This window comes from Alligator mississippiensis, chromosome 15 (genome assembly GCF_030867095.1).
Source record: "Alligator mississippiensis isolate rAllMis1 chromosome 15, rAllMis1, whole genome shotgun sequence".
Lineage (NCBI taxonomy): Eukaryota > Metazoa > Chordata > Crocodylia > Alligatoridae > Alligator > Alligator mississippiensis.
The window spans coordinates 12,937,291-12,961,337 of NC_081838.1; the positions used below are offsets into that span (position 1 = coordinate 12,937,291).

A 24,047-nucleotide genomic window follows, 5' to 3' on the forward strand; every position below is an offset into this window, starting at 1 on the left:
ACATGCCCTGGGGTGAAGCCCCACACCCTGATCACAGCCAGAACTCCTGACTCTTCCAATGCTGACATACCCATCCCAGCATCCCACCTCTCCCATCTGCACGAACACAGAACCAAATGATCCTGGCCCGTGGCAAGTTGTTGACACAAGCCAAGAGCGGCTACAGTGCAACCTGCAGAGAGTGGTGTCCAAGGGGACGCTGAAGACTAACACTGTACTTCCCACCCTAGCACTTCCAGTCACAGGCATGTCGAAGTAGTGCAGTTCAGTCAGCCACCAGCCTGGTCTGACTGCATCTGGTTGCATCTCCAGATTGTTCTGCGGCACACACTCTTCCCTCAATAGCTACAGCAAGCTAAAGAGTTGTTGGCATGCCGCGAGCAGCCTCAGCCTAGCAACTCAAGCAGTGGCACTTGGCACCATGACAGGTCCACTCGGTAGCCCCCACACTTACCAGAAGAGTGGATGTGGATGTGCGCCCAGAGGATGTTGATGAGGAGAGGCTGTTCTGCTGCGTGGGTAACGTGCTGCAGGGACAGAAGGAAAGCCATGAAGCCAGCAGAGTTAAGTTCTGAGGGGACAGCAGTGCACCCCATGGCCCACCTGGGTCAGCGCAACACCCTCACAGCTCTTCTACCTGGAAGGATGGAGATCGCCCTTCCCCTGTGGGAAGCGCCAGCTGCCAGATGCAGCTGTGCTTGGGTGTCCCCACCAAGCCAATAGGACAGGATGGGATGGGAAGGAAAGGAATGCCCAGCCCAGGACTGGAGCCAAGGCTGAAGCTGCTTTGTAGGCAAGCAGAAAGCACCAGACACTGCTCTCCAGAGACCTTCCCTAAGTCATCGCCTTGCTTGGGCAGGAGATGGCCCAACCTAAAACACCCATATATGACATCTGAACAGAGCTCCTGGGGTCCCCACTACAAGGGGAGGCAGCAATAGCAAGGAACAGGTGCAAGGGTCTCCCCCTTGCCCAAGGAAGGGAGTGGAACCCAGGACTGAGTTTCCCTGGTCTGCCCCACCAAGCTCACCTGCTGAGCTGGGTGGTGGTCGTGCTGGGAAGCTCCTCGCTGTGGCTTAGGCTGCCCAAGGCTGCCGAGTGCTGGCTGGCTGTTGTCAGCAGAGACGATGCAGAGACAGCGTCACTGAGAGGCGCGATGTTGGGGGCAGAGGGAGAATCCGACTTCACTGCAGGGCCTGTAGCACCTGGGAAGAAACCACTTTGGTTAGGGGACTGCTAAGGGCCTGCAGTAACATCAGCATGTAACTGCAGGCTGAACCCTTTCCAACCAGCCCTTGGAGGAGAGGCAGCAACTGACACCAGCAGATATGCACAGACTAGGGCAGTGTTTCTCAACCTATGGTACATGTACCCCTGGGGGTACATGAGACATGCAGGGGGTACGCAGGTACTGCGTTTTGGTCTTTGCCAGCTCGGGCCAGAAGTTCCAGTTGTTGCTCCTCCCACTGTGTTCGGTGCACCGGAGCTTTCACTCCCCAGTGTCAGTGTGCTGGGGGATAGGGGAGGGAGGCCCCATACAGGCTGCTTTGCCCCAGGCCACAGTGGAAAACGTAGGACTCAGCTCGCAGCAGCAAAACTGGAAGTGCCACAGTGGGACTTCCGGTTTCACTTTTGCCGTGTCGATCAGCAGGGGGTATGTAAGGTACCAAAGGTTGAGAACCACTGGACTAGGGGATGGGAGAGATGGGATGGGCCCAAGCTGTGCTGCCAACCCACTGCCTGACAGTTGGAGAATACTATCACTCCCATCTGGCAGAGGGCAAAGAAGGCACAGATGTTACAGGACTTAACTTGCCTATGGTCCTCTGGGTATCAAAAAGCTGAATGCTTTTGTGTAAGCAAATGAAGCAGCAGCAGAGACTGCCCAGCTAGGTGAGAGCTTTCCGGAAGCCCTGGTCATCTCGTCAGGGCAGTTGCTGCTCACCCTCCCTCAGAACCCAACACTCCTGTGCTTGAAGAGAGCAGGCACCTCACGTGTCACTGAGACCCTCACCTTCAACGGCCTGCGTGGTTTGTAGCTGCGTGGGCTGTACAGAGCTGAAACCATTCTGGAAGAGAAAAGGAGAGTTCAGTATGGCATCTGCTTCCTCTCCCGACAAATCTGTTCTCAACCCCTCTTCCTCAAGTGTTGAGCAGGAGGCTGGTGTTCTTGCCCAGCATCGACACTACCAGTCTTCATTCCAACTGACAATCAAGATGTATATGCGTGTCCAACTGCTTCTGACCTTCCTGCTCAGGGCCTTCCCACCCCCAGGACAAGGCAGTGAGTTCCACAGGCTAATGATGGACCCTCCTGCTGTCCACATTCTGCCAAACTGAGAGCAGCACCACTGGCAAAAATGGATGCAGCTGCTTTCCAGGCAGGAGTCAGGGCCATCGCCGTACCTTGGCCTGGGTCAGGTCTTTCTGGGGCGAGGAGGAGATGGAGTTTGGGTATCGCCTGGTCTGGGTGGATCTCTGTTCGTACAGTGGTCCCTGAGCGCTGTTCTGGGAGGTATACGTTGCCGTCGGTATTGTGCCGCTCTGATAACCAGACTCCTGGCTTTGATTGGACGAAATCGTGGACGAAGATTCACTACAAAAAATGAAGAGAGTTTAGGGTCTCACCCAAGCAGCCTTGCAGGGAGCTGCTGACCAGCCCAGATCACAGCTTTCCCTGTCCACCCCATCCTTCTCCGACGTCAGCAAGCCAAGGAAGCCAAAGTGGAGGAGGAAGAGAAACAAGGGGTGCTTGCGGTGAGACTCCCCTTTTTTCACTGCAAAGGTAGCAGGAAGCTTGCCCCCATCTTGATCTCTGTTCAAGCACTGCAGGCCAAGCAGGCACAGCTGGCCTGAAGGAGTCTGCTGGCGCTCAAGCCGTTTCCTGTCGCATACGCTGTCCCCCCTTTCTGGCTATGAGCAGAGTCGGAAAGGGTCTACTGGTATGCAGTGCAACAAGGGGCTCAGCAGCGCATGCACACCCCCCCCCGCTTCCCAGCACCTGGGATCACTGCTCATCTACACAGGTCACCTAGGCACCAAGGGAGCTCCCAGCACTCCTCACTCCCCCTGGCTACTCCCCTCCCCGCCCCCCAGTGAGGCAAGCGGAGGCTGCCTGCAAGTTGCCCACTCAGCCCCAGCCAAAAATACCGGGCCAGCAGCTAAACTGCTACCCGCCTGCCTCCCAAAGTGCCTTCCTCCCAGGACACAGCAGTTTGCAGCACAACCCAGCCTCACCTCGCAGTGCTGGTGAAGAGGCTGCTCTGAGACTGGCTTGCCGAAGCACTCGTCACTGGTGTCGACTCATACTCTGAGAGCACGGGCTCAGAGCCGAACTGCAATGCCCCAAACTGCAGGTTTAGCCCTGAGATATCTGCTGAACCAGGCATCTCCACGGCAAGTGCAGGAATCTATAGGGGAAGGAGGGTGCGAGCTTGAGGCCCATCACTGCCAGGTGAACCTCCTTGGGCATGCCACGGGTCCAGACTCAGCCTGTACACTACTGCAGTGCTCACAGGCTTCCTACATCAGCCAGTTGGAAGCCACAGAATACTGTGATCAGGCCATCACCTGCTCTGACATCCATGGGGTTGATGCCATCAGACACAAGGTTGGTGAGCTCCCCAGCCTCGTGGCCAGTACACCCTCCCCGTGGTCACCCCACTCAAATATGTTTGTTCACTCTAGATTTGTTTAGTCTTCATCAGTCCTATGAAAGGCCTTTGAACTCAGCCTCACTCTCCGTGACACGAACAGAGCCTGCCCCAGCTCTGAGACAACACTGCCTCCTTCCCCCTTCCACAGTCCATACCTTTGATGTCAAAGAGGCTTTCTTCTTCTGTTGCTTGAGCTTTTGCTGCGCTGGCTGGGGACTGGAGGACTGGTTGTCTGAAGACCCTGGGGACATCTGGGGAACTGGGTTGGTTTTGTTGGGCAGGGGAGAGGAAGGGGGCGGTGGTGCCGTTGCAGGGGCCGTCACCACAGGCTGCTTGTCCTGCATGAACACCTCCATCATGGTCGACGTTGGCGTGAAGGCTTGGCGCTTGGTGAAGGGGCTGTGGACGGAGGAGTCCGTCTGGTTCTTTAGATCTAAGGGAAACAAGGTTGGACCAATGTGGTTGTTTCCCCGGAGCCAAAATAAGTTCAGGTGCTTCTCCACTTCAAACAACCAGCCTTTGCCCCAGTCTGGAGCCAAAATATTTTCCCTCCCACGAAGTGGGGAGAGAGTGCATGATGAGTGGCTTGCCCAGGAGTCAGTGGCAGTGCAAAAGCAGAGCCCCACCATCCTGACCTGGCACTCGACCTCATCCCAGGCTCATCCAATTAAACCAAACCCTTTCCCAGCCCTGCAGGCAAATGGCCCCCTTTCCCCCTTAGCCCCCAAACACTCTCCCCACAGAGGCAGGGGGAGACAAGTCCAGACAGCAGGACTCCTTCCCTGTCGCAAAAGGGCTAGGCTCACCCCGGGCCCTGCGCAGGTGAGGGCTCAACACCTGACCCTTGTACAGAGCTGATTCTGCCCCCCTGCCCTTCCCTGCACATCAGGTTGCCTCGTACTGCCCCATTCCTGCCCTGCACACAGCAGCACCTGCCCTTCCTCCACACAGCCCCAGGCCACCACTCCACTACACACTGCCCTGCTCCAGCCCACTCAATACCACCACTTATTACAAGAAGCTCCTATTCTCTGCTTCTCCTCTATGGCCCCTTGTCTGAAGGGCCCAGGCGATGCCAACACTGGCTGCTGCAAGAACAGGGCTGAATTTTTTCCACAGCTCAGATTTGAACTGGAGCCATTTCCCCAGTGCAAAAAACAAAACAGAGGCTGGAAGGAGCAGGATAATGCTCAATCACAGCAGAGCTCAGTGTGGCCTTTGAAGCACATGAGAACTTGGGCTGAAGGGCCCTCAGGCCATTCCTCCAGGCCAGACCTTTTGAGGCAAGGAAATCACTGTGTGTACATCGGTCTCTACCATGAAAGATACCTGGGAAGTAGGTGGTTGTCTATTCAAAGGCTATGCTAGGTCAGCAGCACACACGTCCAAGAGTGGCAAATGTGCGCATGTTCTAAATCTAGTGCACAAGACAGCTCCTCTGGTCGGTGCTGAGGAGAATGCTCCTCTTTACTAAGGTAAGGCAGGGAGGCACACCCCATAGTGGTCTGACACCCCCAGTACCTGCAGCCATGCCAAGATTGATACTGGTAACACGGGCACTCTGAATAGGCTCGTTTCTGCTGTCAGGGGCAGGAAGGGTGGAGGAAAAGATTCTGGCTTGGTGTCTGCTGAGTCTAACTCTCTCCATCCAGAGGGCAAGTAGATTTACATCCCCACAAAACCCAGCTCTGACAGTCTGGCTACAGTCTCTGAAAGGCTCTGAAGCCTGCCACCCCAGCGGACTGCCTCCCGGCAGCAGTTGCGCCTTACCGTACTGCACGAGGGCCGAGGGCTGCGTTGTGGACCCCATGTCCCAGGAGGAGGCAGCGGTGCTCCCGCCTGGCTGGGTGTGCTGAGCCGCTAGCTGAGCCAAGGCCTGCGCGGTCTTGAACTGCTCCAGGAACTGCGAGCCTGTGGTGCTGCTGCCCTTGGCCTCCCCGACGTCTCCAAACCCTTTCCCCAGCATGCTCACCTGCGGTTATGACAGGGAAGGGGTGCGGGGGTGGGGGGGTCACACTGTCTGCCCCAGCCTGGGGCTCTGGTCTCTAAGGACAAGCCTGGCCCCTCCCCACCTAACACGAGGCAGCAGTGAGAAGCACGCCTGTGCAAAGAGCAAGACTGAGGCTGGCAAGTCACCAAGCCTCAGGATCCACACAAGGGCAGCGAGCAAGTCACAACCAACCATGGGGACAGGCCCACCCACTTACCATGCTGTGATGAGAGAAGGTGTTCCCAGAGGTTGGCTGGGATAGAGCACTCTGCTTGGAATTGCTGAACACCAGAGGCTGGGCCAGGGAAGGGGCCTGTGATGAATCCAAGCTTGCTGACTCATTCTCCAGAGAAGAGGGGGTCTTTCCTAACAGCACTGCCAAGTCGATTCTGGGGGGAGAAGGGGAGAGGATGAGACCCAGGCTACTAAGACCTTCAGTGCCTTACTCTGGCTTCCTATCCCTGACACTACATCCTCAGAGATCCACATCCCAGAGAACTGGGCTAGATGACATGGATGTTAACGCACATGGTCTCTAGCAATCTCAAACAACTCACTGATGTGACCTGTTCCCAGCCTCTATTGCAGGCAGATAAAAAATGGAACAACTGGGCATAACAACAGTTGCTGAGTGTCAGGACACAAGACAACTGCAGTGCTTGCTGACCATGCTGCTGGTCTGAAATGGCAATGCTGGACACGGCTGAGTGCAAGACATTTTCTGCAGGAATGCATTTCAGTTGCATGAAAGGAGCAAACTCCCTGAATATCTAAGTGCCTTCTGGAAGAGCTCCCTGCCAATACCAAAAATCACCTGCATGTCCTGTGAATCATCTAAGCATCTTCACTGAGGTCTGAGTCAGTCTAATGGACCAAGGTGCATGCCTTCCATTTAAATCAGTGGGAGATGTCAAGCCCCAGAAAGATTCTCAGAAATCTGACACCTGTTTTATACAGGATTTGCTGAACCCAGGGGAATGCGGAACCTCTTGGCTTCCAATGTCAAAGCCACGTTAGCAAAATGCCACTGAGATTTTTTTCAGTGACGGCTCAGGAGTGAAGTTATCTCCTGTCTACAGACTGCCCCACTGATTTTGGGGAACAGCATTGTTAAACTGAGCCCTCACCTCTGTCCAGCTGTGATTGTTACATTCTCTGCAGGCAGAGGTACTGAGGACACATTGGAAGCAGTGAAGATCTTGGTCTCTGAAAGCTGGAAGACAGAAGAGGGGAGCAATCCAGAGTCAGGACCATGTGCCAGGGAGATTCCAAAGTCAAAGCAAAAAACAAGGCACCTCAGGCTGGGGATTACTCTCCACTCGCAGCATCCCCCAAGAAACCAGCATGGGTTCCACACGTAGTTTTAATCAGACCACATCTGACCACCCCAAGACCCCTGAACAATGCAGCATGCTTAAGAAGGTCTGTTCCTCATTCCGAACAACCCCCAGATCTCCAAGGATGCCGAGGAGTAACATAAGTGCCCAAACTGGAGACGTGCAGTCCCAACCAACAAAACTCACTCCAGTGAGAAGTGATATCTGCCAAAAGCCATATGAAGAAAAGGCCTCAGATCTGGTTTCGCAGACGAGCCTGAAATTACCCAACTTAGACTGGCATCTAAATGCTGGGCTGGGCAGCAACAGGTTTGCTTAGGCAGAGCAGTGGATATGCTAAGCAAAGCCTCAAGGCGTAGGCTTACACCTCCCTGGAGGCAAGGCAATGCAAGTACTCTGCAGGGCTGGGACTAATTAGCAAATAAAGCATAGCCTGCCTCCTGCAGGGCAGGTAAGGACTGTTTCAGTTTTAAGTAACAGGAAGTTTTCTAGTGACCATGGCGTAATCCAGTCTGGAACACCAGCGTACGAACAGCTTCTATCCCAGAGTGAAACCTGAGAGCAGCTGCTAGCACCTTGATACTAATAGGCAATCAAAGAGCAGGGGCACAGGCCAGAACGCTTAGCTCATGGGCAAAGAGCCTCAGGCTGGGAAGTGCAATACAAGAAGGGCACCAAGAATAGCACAAGGTGGAGACCTAAGGTTGGCCCCAGCACAGCTGGGGGGCTGCTCTAACAGCAGCAGCGCTGCCTCCTTTCAGGCAGAGGGAAGCTCTTCCTTTGTTTTCAGATCCACAAAAGCTCAGACACAGGGAAGCAAAAAGCTGTAGAAACCCCGATTCTGCTGCCATTAACACTGCAAATCACTTCTTTGACTCACACAGCACAGGGTCTGGGGCTCAATGCTGGGGGACATCAATCCCAGGTCAGTGTGGGAGCTAAGGTGCCTCCAGAGCAGCAGAGGGGAGGCAGGGACATGGAAACAAGACAAGCCACAGACCAACACAAAAGGAAAAACCCAGCCCTTTTGCAAAGTCACAGGACCCGCAGCCTTGACAAAAAAGATGTGCTCCCCTCCCCAAGCCCCAGCAAGTATGTGGCCAACCAAAAGCAGAGCTCTCCCTGCTGTAGCACAGCTGAAGCTCTGGGGCAAACAACCCAGTGATTTCCAAGATGGAGTCTGACCAGCTTATGAAAAGGACCATGGCATGGAGTTCTCTGCAATAGCAGGCAAGGTTACTTCTGCTGTCTACCAGCAGGCCTTGCCCACCCCACAGATGGACAGCCTGCTGAGAACATGGTGAGAAGGGGCTTGGAGAGTACCTACATCTTCATTCCAGTCCTCTGTTCCCCATTCCTCTGTCGCTGTCCTCCATGCACCTAGAAGGATAACAGGAGTTACACATGTGTACATGTGCAGGTGCATGCACACATCACAGTCCCACTCCTTTCACAAGCCAGGGAAGCACTGGGGGCACTGCAGGCAGCAGGGTGGGTGCTTACTCACCAACCAGACAGGCTAGAGGCAAAGGAAGGCTGCGCAGACACTCCCCAACACCAAAGCAGAAACAGGGCTCCCCAGACTCCCCCTAAGCCCCTGCATTCTGAGCCGGCAGTTTTCTTGCTCCTACCTCATGCTACGCTGGCTGCATTTACTGCAAGCTGTTGCTCCTACAATCAGCCAGGTTAATCCCAGCAGCACAGGCCAAAAGTGGCTCCAGATGTGCCTCTGCCAGCTTGTAAGGGGGCATGACCATGCAGCTACCACCATATCAAGTGGGTTTTCTTAAAGGGGTACCTTCAAGTCAAGTTTAGCTTTAAGCTTCACTTTTGTCAAACTTTATTTTAAACAGCCCACAAATAACCAAGCCATTTGCTGGGCTTTTTTTTTTTTTTTTTTTTTTTTTTTTTTTTTTTTTTTTTTAAAACACACCAATGTTTCCCTGCAGGATTCGAAATCCAGCAGTCTGAATTAGCATGTGAGAATTCAAAAACCGAATTTTCTGCTACCCTACAACTGATGAGTGAATTTTTCTGCCCCCAATTTCAGAGAGATGCGGAAGGCGAGCATGCTGAAGTACTGCAGCACGCAGTGCAGCATTTCAGTTTCAACGCATCAAGGTGCAATTTGTAAAACATAGATATCCTTAAGAAAACCTATCCTTAACCTGACTGTGTCACCTTCCAGCCAGTTCCAAGTCCCTCAATTCCACCGTATCAGTTTGAACCAAGCATCCTGAATGACACATGCTCATTTGAATCTTTCAACCACAGAACTTTAAAGTTCTGGGGTGGTGGGAGAAAAGGAGGAACATTTCACATGTGAAAAAATCCATGGCACAAAAACTGCCTTTTTTGTTTTGCAGGTCATTTTTAGCCCATACACACCAGATTAAAAGCCACACAGCCAATGGGGTTAATTCTGGAGACATTTACAAAGCTAGGATGAGTTGGCATCAGCAACTTCAGCAGCTGGCAGGTTTAGCCTGGGTTGGGAAAGCTCTGTAGGTACAAAAGCATTTTGGGCCCCTGCTTTTAAAGGGCATGGTCTAAGGGCAGCAGATCCTTTTAGGTATGCTGCCATTAAGTTTCCCAGTTCCAGAAATGTAGTTGCTTGGGAGCACCAAGGAAGTTACAGCAGAGCCTAATGAGCTGAGCCAATCTAAAGACCTTAGTGTCTAAACACTATTAGAAATACAAACACGAATACAATTTAATCCCTCTGAGCCTTAACAGACCCAAAGCCCCTCACCCTTCAGGAATCCCCTTTGTCCCCCAGAAGGCAGCAATCAGGCAGGGGAACCAAGTATGTGCTACACAGCTGGGCTAGCTTTTTTTGAAGCCAGCTTTCCCTATCTGCTCGCTTGCTTGCGCTCTCAGCAGCAGCAGGCTGGTTCCTTTCCAGCCTTTCAGGGACTGGAAGCTGCTCAGGTGCCCAGCTCCCCTACCCAGAGAGAAGTGGAAGGTCTAGATACCTCTGTCAGATTGCAGGTTGGCAAAGCACAGTAGGAGGAGCTCAGGAGGGCACGTGCTGACGGACACAGCACGGGACCCACTTTCATTTCCCCTCTTGCTTAAGTACAGCATTTTAGAAAAAGAAGGAAAATCAGAGTGAGACACAAGCCCCATGAGGGATCACTGCCCACTAAAAGGGCTCTCCCTACATTCCAGAAAAGCTCCCAACTGGTGCTTTAGCAGTGTCAAAGGGCAGCCCTGTCCTGTGTTTTTAATGCAGAGAAGTGGACAGAGAAAGAAGGACTGGCAGTAAGAAGCTGCCTGTCCTGGGGCTCTCCAGAAAGGGAGCAAATAGCTCCCACCCTGCTTGGAGATGCCAAACATCTCTACGGGCTCCTGGAATAGCAAGGCCTGCAGTGAGCCTAGCTCTCACCATTAGCAGGAGGATGCAGACTGTCCTGCTTAGAACAGCCTTGAGTTGGGTAGTCTCCTCCCTCTGCCCCAGTGAGGAAGGTTCTTTCAGAGCTGCAGATAGTCTCTCTTCAAAAGCATGCTGGTATGTGCAGGATGTTTTCGGGGCAGCTGAGGGCAATGACTGCAGCATCAAGAGAGGTAGTCCAGAGGCAGGACACGTGCTACAAACAGTGGACAGCCACTCTCCTTGGAGAGCTTCCAGACATGGAAGCCTTGGCACCTCAACTCTTCTGCCCCTAAGCACAGGGCAAAGGGCACTGTCCCTGTAACACTAACCTCCAAGTCAGCTGCACCTGGACTGACTGGGAAGCTTGCAGATGAGATGCCTCGTGTAGCTAGACAGATACTCACTGCTTCAACTTAGAAGGGTGCCGCTGGGCTCCAGGGAAAAACTCTGCAACACTCCACACTGGCTGTGCACTGCTTCATGAAATGTAAATCTAGATGCACCTCCCCACCACTGCATAGCAGATCTCCAACAGCCAGGCTCACGCTAACTACTTGTGTGCTACCCACTGCTCACACCAGCAGAGCTGGAGCTCCCTGTTCAGAGCTGTATCCTAGATATTAAGGAACAGGCAAGTGTAAACTCAGACTAGGGAGAAAATTGGGAAGAGAGATTCAAAGCCCACAGAATGGGAAGAGGAACTTAAAGCAAATCTCTGTTCAGATCCCCAATGAATCCCTACATCCCTATCCCTGGGGCAGGCTGCAACTTTGAAGAGCACATGGGAGAACTTGGGGCTTTACTTTACAGTAGCAGATTATTCATCCCTTGGAGTCTTCCCATCAAGACTGGAGGCCTTTGTGGTAGAGAAGCTGAAGTCAGACCAGTTACCGGGCTGGCTGCAGGAGAAAGAGGAGGATGTTCTGGGGCCAATGCTGTACTGTATATCAAGGCTACATGTCCCTGTACCCTGGAGTTCAGGAAGGGCAAGAGCTAAGAAACAAAGTGACAAGGGTCTAAACCTCCTTCCATGGCTGCACGTGTGGTTGGTATCTATGAACATTTCAATTTCAGGGCAAGCCCTTCACAGGAAGAAGAGAAGCTGCACAGCAAAAGCACCCCAAAGAAGCTCATCAAGAAGCAGTTGTAAATGGAAGCAGAGTGCTGAGATAATTTAGCAGGACTAATTATCCCCTTATGAAACTTATGAAGAGGCCAGAGCCAAGGGTGAGGGAAGCATGCAGCATTCAGAGAAAGCAGAGTCAGAGCTTGGGAAGAACAGCAGGAGCCCAAGCTGCTAGCACTTCCTTGCCCTGGGTAGGAGGTCATGTATGGTTAGGGACCTGGACGCAGTACTGCAAGGAGTGCAGACAAACAGGGGCTGAAGCTGATGTTCACACATTTCACATGCCTTTGGACTTCACCTTGCCCAATTCACATGTCAGGGGTCAGCATTAGTAAAAGCACAGTCAGAACAAACATCCAGTACTTGTCAATATGAACAAGTTGAGAGAGAAAAGAATGACATATCCACAGATATTTCAGTTTCTTAAAAAAAGCTATAGAGGAAAGGTATCCGGGGCAGTTTGTGCACCTGGATGTATCGTACCAGGAGCAGTGTCAAATTTTCGGGGATAATTTGCCCCCTCAACCCCAATGAAATCAAGTCCTGAAACAAAAAAAAAGAAAAAAAGAACCAGTGACATTTTGGCTTGAGAAGCGAGAACGAGTTTCATTGCCCCCATGAACATCAGATACACGGTACCTGTGGATATTGTTAATATTAAGATACACTCAAGGCTGCTACAATGGAAACCAGATGACCATGCATGACACGTGTGTTGGAATAGGGAAATTTCAGGGTAAGCTCAATGTGCACACTACAGCACAGAAGCAAACCTGGACCCCTTCACCTAGAGAGGAACAATTTCTCACCCAAACCATGAGAACATTTTTATCTACTCTTCCCAAGAACCACCTGCCTCAGACACAAAAGCTGCAAGTTCCAAGTAAGTAGAACTGAAGCATTCCTATCTGGCTCTATTATCCTACATATTGCAATATAAGGACATCCCCTTGCCCCCCAAAAGTACAAATCCTCAATCCAACCCCCTGACATTCAAGATTTATTGGCTACATGTCACTGAATCACCCACTGCAGTTATAATCTGCAAAAAAGCTCAGACAAACACCCATACACCATTTGTTTGATCTTGTTTTAGAGACACCATCCCCATCTTCTAAAACGGAACATATTTAGGGCTGCATGGTGCCCAGGCTTGTTAAAATGAACTGTATGGTCCTAAAGTTAGTTATACATGATCCAAGAAATTATGGTAGCTATAGCATACTGTTTATTAACCCATTCCTTGGGCAGGCAGCACGTAATCAGTAGCAAGCAACAGATTTTAATTTTTTTTTTCTAAAATGGTCAAAAGTGGTCCGATTTGCAAGGTGAGGAAACAGCTTCACCAGGTCTCTAGAAGCCCAAAAGCTTTCGTCTCCTGCCCCAAAACTATACAAGTTAGTCCAATAAAAGATATACCCCCTCACCTCACAAATTTGGCTTTTCCCGCATCCCTGGACCATCACAGTCCCACCATCACTACTACCATTACCAAAGAAGTTTTGCAGCTGACAAAAGCAGAGAGAAGGGCCAGTTGAAAATAGTCTCAGATTCTGATGTGCAGTTGTGGCCAATTCTTATAACAAAACATGCTGAGGTCACCTGATTATCTCAGAGAAAGAATTGTGAAACTTGGAGACTGCTCCAGAAGACAACCTCCCCTCAAAACAGACTACTAAGTTTTAGTCAGAAAAAGGGGCCCATGAGACTATGCCGAGTCACTGCACGGCAAAATTGCATTCTCCGGAGTGTCACAAACCTACCCTCAATGTTTATATGAAAATGTCCTGTTTCATTTTCATGGTGCAAGAAAATGGCAAAGGCAAGAAAAAAAATGTAGATCTCCCCAAGAAGAAAGAACTGGATAAAAAGGGAAGCAATGAGTAGACAATACTCTTAGACCTGGTCTCTCCAATTAGATCTCACCTTGCAAACCATTTGGGCAAGAAAAATGATAGGAAGCACAGTGCTTCCATACCCAAATCAAGAGCAAGATGACATCTTAACTCAAAGGGCAGCTCATGTACCATGCACAATGGAAAGTGGAATGGTCAGCCTTGTTGGTTACCAAGTGGCCTCTCTACAGGACACCCATGCGCTTCTGACACTTACTGCCTGGTGTAGTCACCATAGCAGAGCAGTCATGACAATTCAAATGATAGTCTAAAAGTGTCTTACAGAATGCCAGCCCCAGAGGCTATGGACTCAGGTTGCTGAATTCCAGCCCTGAATCTACAGGTGGCTTTCTTCCACTCAGCCCACAAGACTGAGGGAGACTTGCAAGAAATCAAAGTCTGATTTAACGGGACTGAAGCATGGAGGTCACCTACTCGTGCCATCGTCGGGCTCAAAGCTGCCAGTGTTGTTCCACGTGTTGTTGTTGCTATTCCCATAGTTCTCCTCCGTACTGGCTGGCTCTGCGTAATCAGCTGGGTTGAAAGTTCTGCAGCACAGATTAGGGGACCAGGTTTAGTTTTCCTCGCAACTGTTACAAGCGAAGATCAACTGCATTTAAATAAGGGCACTGCTGGAAGATTCCCAGCAGGCTCAACCCAACCCCCTTTACAGACAGGCTACAGCTGACTTAGCTATTCCAAATGTACCTGAGTGCAATGCTATGCTGACATGAAAACAGATAAACCAGCATAAGTCAATGGGGAATGACTGAAGCCATCAGTTACTAACAAGATTACTATAGAGGCTTCCATATGCAGAGAGAAAAAAAGAAAAAAATTGCAAGGAATTTTGCGTTTCCTGTGCTTTGGATTCAGTGAAACTTACCCCATGCCTTGGGCAGAAAATCTTCCCCCCCGCCTTCCAGAGCCACCTGCAAGATACACAATGGTCCTTCATCGTATTTCTGCAGCTGAACAGGGGAGCCTGCTTTGCTGTGCATCACTGGAGCTAAGAGTTTACCAACGCAGAGTTTCTAAGGCCCAAGTATCTTCCCCTCCTGATAAGATTTCAGACTGCTCCTTTATATGCACGTGAATAACCCCAGTTAGCTGGCAACACGATTAGTGATAAAAGATTTCGGCCACAAATTAGTTCCCCCATCTGTCACCAGGTAAAAGGTATCAGGCACTAGATTCCAATTCCAATAGGATGTGTTCTCATCAGCAATTCCAAAGAGCTCAGGTTCTTTCATGGAGGGATGATTTTTGACACAGAGTTTTAAAAATAAAATCAAGTCTGTTCTGCTTATAGAGAACCAGTAAAGTTGCCCAGAGACAACCACAGGACTGGAAGCCCCCAGGTTCTGCTGCTAACGAGCCACCTGCCCAAGGTTACAATAACCACTTTTGTCTCAATTCTCCCCCTTCCTCCTCAGTAAGATGGGATAATATTTAACTACCAGGGATAGGGAAAGAGAGCCAGGCAAAACCTCCAACAGGCTGAAAGCATGTACAGCGATACACAGGCACTAAGCAAGCTGTGGGCAGTAATTGCTCATGCATTGAAGTGCTGAAGCTAAGGCTCCTGTGTGGAAGCACCAAAGTGGAGACAGTGGTGCACCACCTCCTCCCCTCTGCCACCTGAAGCTGTCTCCATACCTCTGCCTCGTCCACGGCCTCGTCTCCCTCTCTCCGTGCCTCTTCCAGAAGATCCTCCACTCTTACCACCATCCAGCCCATTCTCCTGGCCCCGAACTGAAAGACATGGAGCATGACACTAGGATAGCTTCTAGCATCACTACAGGCTTGGGAAGGATGCAGGCCAAGTGAAATACATAATAGCCCTAGAGCATGCTGGCGGGATAAACCCCATGCTACAGATGTCACAGCAGCTTATTTTGCTCCCACTGGTGACATGGAGTGGCCCTGGGCTGAATTATTTGCACAGTGACCAAAGGATCAAGGACCATCTCATGGCAGCCCCACTAACTCAGTAGCAGAGCACCAGAGAGGTCTGTGCATCTACAAGACAACACTTTTAAAGTCATTGTGCCAGGCTCAAGGATATGCCAGGAACTTGTGTGCAGTGTGTGAAGGACACGTCTACACCACCTCCAGGCCATGCCAGGCTGCTCTGTGGTGAAGTATGGTGCCCCCAGTCTACAGACATCAAATCCAGAAATGGATGCTACAGTGCTGCAGCCACCTTAAAATGGCATGGGAGGAAATGCTCTGTCCTTGGGATGCTACCGCACCACGCTGCATCTGTTCCCAGGCCTAGCAAGTGCAGAACAGGCCTGCCCCGATTCCCGGTGGCACTGCCTAGCACAGGTTGGGGGTGGTGTACACGTGCCTGAAGTGTCCTCCCCTGTCCCAGGATAGTTACAGCTGCGACTGAAGTACGGGCTCATACACTCTCTCCCGCGGCTGGCGCCTCTGCCCCGCCTTGGTGGTCCGCCACGTCGCCGGCTGTAATCCCGATCCCTTTCCCGGTTCTCTTTGCTTTCTTCACTGGGTTCCGTTTGTCCACTCTCCTTCTGTCCCGAGACACCCTTCTTCTTACCAACCATTTCCCAGGAATGCTGAAGGAAAGAAGAGGGCAAAGAAGTTAGCTGCTGGCTGATCAACACTGGGATACAGGTTACACGGGGAACTGCAGAAAATGTAATGAGGGAGGCCAGAAAAAGGTTCCAACAGAACAGGAAATAAGAGTCCATCCGCCTGCATTTACCCAGCTTCCCATAACAACCAGTGTCTTCTTCCTTCTCTGCAGCCTTCAGTCATATGTTACCCAACCAAACCAGCAACATTCATTCTTTAAGTGAGAGACTGCACAAAGCTCTTGGATTGAGCCCCAAAGTTTTTCTGTTTGACCTCAAAACTGATAGTATGCTGCGGTCAGGCAGGCTTCCCCCACTGCTGGCCTGCAGACCAAGTGAGGAGGGTTCCAGGGACATATCCCTTAATCACCATGCTTGTTGAGTATGAGCTCATTGCAGAGGCCAGTTGAAGTGGGCTGGCTCTAGCAAGGCAGAAAGCTGTTAGCTACAAACTGAAGGGAGAGCCACCACCTCCAGTCACATGGATCACTCCTTAAGCTCCCATGTGGAAGCTAGATTTGAATTCTCTGTACTAACCTAGATCCCTCCAAGCCCCCACAGGCAGAAAGAACATCACTTGGCCACATTCAAGGCAACAGAAACATTCTCTCAATAGCAGCAGGGTCTTTTTAAAAATACCAGTGATCACTTCAGCTCCTCAGAAAGATCTGTGCTAGGTCACTTGTGGGATCAAAGGACTGTTACAAAATACTCTGTTACCTTGTTCATTTGAACAAGGTTGGGCTGTAAGAAGGACCTTGCCCATGTTTTCATCAAGACAATGCTCAAGGGTGTCACTTGTCTAGACCCCAGGTCTAGAGGCAGTATTTACTAACCATGTTCATTGTCAAACTTACACAAAGCTTGCCAGGAACTGTCATTGCTACCACGCAGCCTCGACTGGTTCCGGGGAACACACAAGCACTGAACAAGGGACCTCAAGTCACCCCAAGATAATTACAGCAAGTTAAATACACCATCAGTTCACCCCTGCTTCCCAGACATACTTGTTGCCAGCCCACAGTGGTTTCACACTGGCACTAACTGATGCTGCACACTGTTAGCATAATTAAGACACAGCCACAAGTCACTGACAAACACCTGAAAATATGACTCAAAGCTAAAGGAACAGCTGAGTCTTGGATAGCAATGTGCAGAGATGGTGGCAAAAAAGCTTTTGGCACAAGCCACCTTCAAACCAGGTCTTTGCCACCGTCTCCCACAGCCAACTGGCTTGGAAAGGACTTCAAGATAAGTTACTCTGTGCAGAGCAATTATAAACTACATCAAACCAAGCACCGCTGTTACCTCAACTCTTCTGTCCCCTGAAATGTGGAAAGTCTCTTCTTCCTGTTTGGCTGAGCCACCCCCCATTACTCTGAGGATCCTGAGATAAGAACAAGTCTAAGCCATTAAAACAGGCATCTTTTCACAGTGTCATCAGACAGCAATTGAGTTCTGACCAGAAGCAGCTCAGAAAGCTTTTGCCAAATGCAATGCAAATGACAGCCTAGCTCATAATGCTGCAGGTAGCAACCTGCAGGCCCCCTATGGCATTGCAGACTGAAATAGCTGGCACGGCAAGGGCTTTACTCTGCCAGCATTGGTTCAGGCACTACCTAGCTACAGCAGCGACCGTGTTCTGCATCCCATGCTGCTGGATGTCCCCATTGACCATAGAGAGGAAACACCAACACAGGGCTTCACGTGTGTCATCCTCGCTACAATTTCCAGGGGCAGTTGCTCATTTAAGAAATTCAACTGCCCAGATTCTAACTGTCTGTTGCTTATCAGAAACTGCTCCTGGCAGGGATGCCAACACTTGCCTGTGAGAGGTTCTGATACTATTCTCTTTTACAGGAAGTGCTCAACTAACCACCGACTGATGAATGGGAAAGGGCTGAACCATAAAGCCATATGGCTCACTGAAGGCATGGAATCCAAACTAGGTAGGATGCACATAGCTCAGCACATGCCAAGACCAACAAGGCTCACTGGAGCCCAGGCTGCAGGACAGCTGCTATGCAGAACACATCTGGCAGGGCCACACAGTACTGTCTGGGCTCACATTTAGTAACTAGAGCAGCCATTCAAGGTCCTCAGGAAGTGACTTTCAGAGCCTCAGGCCCCTGAAGTCAAACAACTGCTTACCATCAGCCTTCCCATACCCAAAATGTCACAGGCAATACCAGGAGGCAAAGCCTTATCTTCGCTGTGGTCCCAAGGGGTTCAACATCATCCACCTAGAGCTTTCCTCGACTGTATCAGGACTGAGGTGTGGCTGCCTTTGTCCCAAAGGAGGGGGACCCACGTTCCGAGATGCTCCGCAGGCAGCTCCCTGCAGGCAGACCTATTCCGAGGGTTTATTCAGGGCAGTAAGAGTATTTTGGGAAGTCGGCATGTGTGCAGACCACAGGGATGAAATCCAGCTCGGCAGAGCACACTGCAAGTGGCAGCACTGGGCACTAGGGCCTGTGAGGGCATGCCACACAGCATGAAGAACCCAAGCCATGGCAGGCCAGTCAGATACGAGGCAGGACTGCACTTAGCTAAGAGGTGAAAGCCCAGCACTGTAGACCACAAGACAGGAGGAACAGGAAAGAGTAGAAGAGTCTTCACCTTCATCCTTTAAGCCTCTCCTAGGTCTGCACAAGCCATAGGCATATCAACTAGGCACAACCACCTACCAGGACCTCTATGTCCCAAATGAACAGATAGCAGATCTGTGCAGATAGCACTTGGAAAATCACCTCCCCAACTCATGCTCTGGATACAGAGCCTTCACGGGGACACCCTTTTTCTATGAGTGGAAGGAGCCAGGCCTACCGTGTCCGGATTCCCCTCCAGCAGTACGTTGATGGCTCTGTTAACATCCCCGTTGCAGTCGTGCAGAGCAATCACACACTCATCCTGGTTTTTGCCCGTGATGTCAATCAGCTGTGGAGAAAATGACACCAAGAGCTCATTCCAAGCCCAGACAAGAGGCAGGTTTTCCTTGGCATACCCCAGGCTCCAGACTAAGGACACACTCCAGTTCTTGTGTGATCTACTAGAGGAGAGCAGATCACTGCAGCATCACAATTCAGTCCTCTCAAAACCAGAAATCCAAGCATTCTAAGTTGCAGGAGACAGAGGGGATATCTGGTCGACCACAAGGACTCTCCTGCACCGGGAAGGCCAGGTTAGATGCAATGACTACTGTGGAAAGCTATTAACCCACTGGAGAGTATGCCTCTCCAGACCCTGGAAGAGCACGTCACAGGATGAACCCACTGCTGTTGTTTAGTACACACTAGGTGTTCACAGGCAATAGCCAATGCATAAAGTAGAAGACAAATTCTGACAACCCCAAAGACAATTGTCAAAGTTTAACACAGATTTGTGGTTTGCAGCAGCCATGTCAACGCAACAAGACCATGAGCAAAGACAAGCATTGCCCAAACACTTGCATTTCGAGTGCTATTCTGGGAACTGCACTTGGTTCCATTCCTTGTACAGACAAGACCATCTTACGGCCTCTCCCTATGCATCTACAAGATTGTATTTTAGCAGGCAGCACAGCCAGCAAAGGGGCAAGCAAAGTAGCGCACCAGCCACAGTTCAAAAGGAAGCAATGAAACACCTGATTTTAGGGATGAAAACAAAGCAGCCCAGAAATGCCTAGCCCAGGGTCATGGAGAAAGCCAGTGGCAGAGCCCAAAGTAGCTCCCAAGGTCACAATCCTGTTCTAACTGGTGGATACAGTTGCTTCATCCATAGGCAAGATTATACCGAGCCCCACCCCCCCAATACCTCCAGTTTAATGAAAGTGTTTCTGCTGAGCCAAGAAGCCATCGCTACGCATTCACATCTAAGCTCAAGGCCAATGTGGCAACCAACTGCAGCAGATCTGGCTGCTGTGTAGCTGAGCTAGCGAACTCTGAGCTTAAGTTGCAGCACCCAATACAGCTCCACACGTTTGCTTACAGAGGTGAAGGAAGCACCTCAGCCCCAGTGGGTCCAACTCACGACACCTCAGCACAGCACAGTCTAAGCAAGCAGATGAAAAAGTAGACAGATGAAGCACCTCTGACAAGGCGGAGAGAAGCAGCAGCAAGAAGGAACAATACAGCTTCTGCAGCTCACAGGTACAGGACAGGGAGGCATCCCCTAAGGCAGTCAATCCAGCTCCTGGCTTTCACAAGCAACCAAGCTCATGAGAAAAATGTTCCATCCCCTCAACCATTCTGACAACCCTTCCCCAAATCTGCTCCCACCTAAACACGTGGTTACTGGATGAGCAGGAATGCACTTGGCCTTCTAAATACAGCTCACAACAGCCAAGTGCCACCTATCACTTCCTCTGGCTTGCTGCAATGAGAGAAGCTTTCCTTGGTCTGTCCAACTGCAGAGTTGTGCAGACACAGGCAGACTCAGCAGGCAAGCAGGTCTCCAGCTGGCAAGACTATCCAAGCTAGCTGCCCTCCTTCTCACTTCCCTCCAACCCTGCACCGCTAACCCACAGCCAGTTCCTGTAAATAGCCTAGTTCAGTTACCACCATTCGTCTGAGCCCCCGGCGCAACACAGCTGGCACTTAAGCTCCTGGAAACGAAGGCACGTGTAACAGAGGAGGCATCCCATTCCTATCCCTCACAACCCAAACATTGGCTGTGCTCTAGCCAGAGATCCTGCATGCCCCCCAATCTGCCCGTGCCCCCACACTCACTTGTTTCACCTTCTCCTCAAAGTCAGCGTCATTGTGGTCCGAAATCATCTGTGCAAGTCGAATCTGTTCCGCAGTAGCCTAAAGAGCAAAGGTGGAAGAGGTGCAGGATTAGAGCAGTGCTTTTCCAAGCAGCCACTTTCCAAAGAACAATGTTCAGCTCCCCTGCAAGCACAGGAACAGAGCGTGCAGAGGGGGGAAAGGAGAACAAACGTGGGTCTGAGAGGGGAGGAAGGACAAAGGGCCAAGTGAGGAGGTGTGGAGGAGAGCGAGGCCCTGCTGGACACTTCCCCCATGCACATGAGCCAACCGGCTCACCAGGCACCGCCCTCTCTCTTCTTGGGGCAGATCTCAACTCCCAGGCACATTCTGCAGGTGGAACATCAGCGATCCATGTTTGTTAACAGGGGCAGGGAGCAGCCCAGAGAAAGCAGAGTGGTTTCAGCTCCAGCTCTCACATGGGAACACTAATGAAGTAGCTGTGCGACCAGCAACAGCCCAAGCAGCCTGCCCCTGCCCTGCCCTGAGCAGCGGCACCCTTTAACACACAGGAAGTGGTTCTGGGAGATGCGTTAAGCCAAGCCCAGCTATTACTCATAACTGCTCTGACCAGCTAGGAGTGCCAGGTCTCCACCTCCAAGCTAGCTGGTTTCCATGGACGCTCCCCTTACCTGTGGCCGCTGCTTGTGCTGTGTCTGGCTCTGTGTCTGTGTCTGCTCCCAGTTCCCCCGGGCTCGGTTAGTGCCCACCGATGTCATCATTTACAGTATATACAAATAACAGTATTTACAAGGTAGAACTCTGTGGTGGGGCAGGGGAGGAGAGAGAACAGACGGTTAGAAACTGGAAACAAAAGGCAGCACCCAGAGGCTGGATGGAGTGGGTGGGACCACAGGGGGGTTGGTTACCACGTGCCATTCCCTAGCATGCCAGCACCTTTCCCAGACAAGGGCAGGATTAAAAGGCAACTTTTAAGTTTCTTTTACCACTAACAAGCAACTCCAGAACTGGAACATCCCTACTGCCAGTAGACAGTGCATTGCCTCCTGCTCCCTCTTGCCTACCCCCAAATCTAAAAGCAGAAATACTTTTCTTCTTGGTAGGAGGAGGACTTGAATGTTCCATGGCCGACACACGAGACCAAAAAGCATAAATTAGCATAAATTAGCTGTGGGTTAAGAATGTTGTAGTTGCAGTGGTCCAAAAATGATGGGAGAGGCGGTGAGGGACACTTAATGCATGCTCCCAAGAGATGCCACATCGCAACAGAAACAGCTCAAAGCCCTCAGCTCATCAATTGATTTTCTGTTCCAGTTGCCTGCTCCCTTTGCTCCTTGCAAGTTTGCTCTATCCCGTTTCCCTCATCCCAGAGAAGGGTCGAGGAAGTAGATCAATCCAACTGAAGATAATTCCCAAATATCAGACAGGATGTTACAGGTTGGTGCATTTAGTTTGTTTAAACAAAGCCTGCACTCCAACATAAAGAATCTGCTCCATCTATGTGGACTGTTGTCCTGGTGTAGGAATGCTACTTTTTCCTACAGTACAGTATGCTGCATAATATCACTACAAACACCAATTTCCAAATAGTGTTAAAAATAAATGCAGGATTAATTCAGTCCACTCACAACCTGCACAAGACATAGGAGCTAACTAGAAGTGTAGAACAATGTTGCACAATAGTTTGGGGCAAGAACCTTAGCAAGTTTAGCACAGGGAATATCCTAGCCAAGTAAAACTGAAGATCCCAAATCTGCCACTGCAAGGAATGTCCAACAGTGACAGCAAGGCAGCAGACACTTTTGCCACACCCATCCTGCCCTCAGGAGCAAGGAAAGTGATATACATCTCAAAGCACCAGGAAAGATCAGAAGCTAATAAACAATACTGAAATTAATACTTAGGCACTCTGCTAATAAGAGCAATGGGTCCTGTGCTAACTGCTAATGCAACATGCGAGATTTCCCTAAACCAAGAAGGAACAAGGAGTAGAGATGCAGACTGGTATCTGGCTAGGAAAGCAGAGCAAGACAATCAAGAGGCCAGCGTCCCCACGAAGCTCAGCACTGCTCCGCAAAGTGGGAATAGGGTGGGAAAAGTTGAAAAGTAGCCGGGCTCAGAGCTAAGATCTAAATCTTCAAAGACAGTTCTGAGGCTATAAACCACTCCTCTGGAGTGCAAGAGGCCCCTCAAATTAGGTCTACACTGCAATTATAAACACAGCACTCCTCCAGCAAGATGCATGGATTAGCTCCTATAGCTCACTTGTTTCCAAGTTTTAAGGCTTTCCGGTAAATTCACAGAATCATAGAACTTCTCATGAAACATCCAGAAGTTAAACCCACCTCATGTGATGACTGTCTTGCAACAATCTAAAAACAAAGACGACTATTTCTGTACCTCAAACCAAATCTCTGCTTATTAGAAAGCACAATCTGTACCATCTATCTCAGCCTGCCAAAAGAGCATCCAGCAGTAGATTTAACAAGGCAGAACGGGACTTTAAAAAGGAATATGCAGCAGAAACTTCCCCAGAAGTCAGAAAATGAAAAGCCTCTTAAGCTACATAGCTAACCTTCCTGCACTTTATACACAATTCTTCCCTGTGGTATTATCCTTGTTCCCCACTGCTGCATCTATTCTGGTTCTCAGTATTTCACGTACAAACAAGTTGTCATATTAAACCAATTTGGCATCAGAATTGCCGGCCCAGAGGGAAGCAATACTGCCTGTTTGCAGTAACTTAATCTGCAATTTCAATAGGAAACAGTTCTATTAGTTTGCTGTCCTAAACCTTTGTGCACAGTTATTGGGTACTGTTTAACAATTGCCATGCTCCGCTGCTAGCCCAGCTATACTCTACCAATGGATTAAATAACCCCTATGTATAAAGCTCAGGAATTATCCACCGATACCGAAATATCAGCCCAAACCTTAATGCTGCCAACTGCTATAGGCAGGTGGATGCCTGAACCCCCACAGTGCTCTGTGAACCAGTCACAGGGCTCTGCGTAGGTATGGGTAACTAGCCACCAAGCACTCGCTGCCAGATCACAGCCACTGGGAACAGACAGGTTTCAGGCACTATTAAAATGCAAAACAGAGCCAACTTCTTGAGCATCTGAACATGACTGCACAGAAACGGCTACAATCTGATTTGAACTGTTCTTTCATCGGGCATGTTTTAAATGCAGTCCATCCATGTATTTCCTCTTAAACCATAAAGCAATTCACGCTCCAGCGCAGGTGCTGTATAAATAAAATTATGACTGCAGATAGCCAGGGACACAATGAAAAGAGTCTGGAATGAAATATGCTAGGGAAGAGCAAAATGTGAAATCAATTTGACTTTTCAGTTACAAGC

General features: G+C 50.4%; 1 protein-coding gene across 21 annotated transcripts in view; it reads right to left on the minus strand.

Annotated features, from left to right (window-relative positions):
- The window catches only part of UBAP2L (ubiquitin associated protein 2 like), a 33,258-nt gene that overhangs the window by 7,518 nt on the left and 1,693 nt on the right, over positions 1-24,047 (minus strand). For 5 of the 21 annotated variants that reach the window (XM_019492594.2, XM_019492362.2, XM_019492548.2 and 2 more), the window contains exons 2-19: positions 21,355-21,484; positions 20,687-20,764; positions 18,807-18,917; positions 15,734-15,962; positions 15,040-15,135; positions 14,267-14,312; positions 13,816-13,928; positions 11,954-12,028; positions 8,311-8,363; positions 6,774-6,859; positions 5,864-6,035; positions 5,427-5,628; positions 3,812-4,089; positions 3,238-3,410; positions 2,407-2,596; positions 2,015-2,069; positions 1,031-1,205; positions 455-527 (exon numbers count right to left, since the gene is read on the minus strand). In XM_019492594.2, the coding sequence (XP_019348139.1) occupies positions 455-527; positions 1,031-1,205; positions 2,015-2,069; positions 2,407-2,596; positions 3,238-3,410; positions 3,812-4,089; positions 5,427-5,628; positions 5,864-6,035; positions 6,774-6,859; positions 8,311-8,363; positions 11,954-12,028; positions 13,816-13,928; positions 14,267-14,312; positions 15,040-15,135; positions 15,734-15,962; positions 18,807-18,917; positions 20,687-20,764; positions 21,355-21,444 (2,295 nt within the window). In that variant the 5' untranslated portion in view covers positions 21,445-21,484. The remainder of the gene's footprint in view (positions 1-454; positions 528-1,030; positions 1,206-2,014; positions 2,070-2,406; positions 2,597-3,237; positions 3,411-3,811; positions 4,090-5,426; positions 5,629-5,863; positions 6,036-6,773; positions 6,860-8,310; positions 8,364-11,953; positions 12,029-13,815; positions 13,929-14,266; positions 14,313-15,039; positions 15,136-15,733; positions 15,963-18,806; positions 18,918-20,686; positions 20,765-21,354; positions 21,485-24,047) is intronic. The other 16 variants (XM_059717949.1, XM_006264311.4, XM_019492950.2 and 13 more) reach the window with 9 other exon arrangements.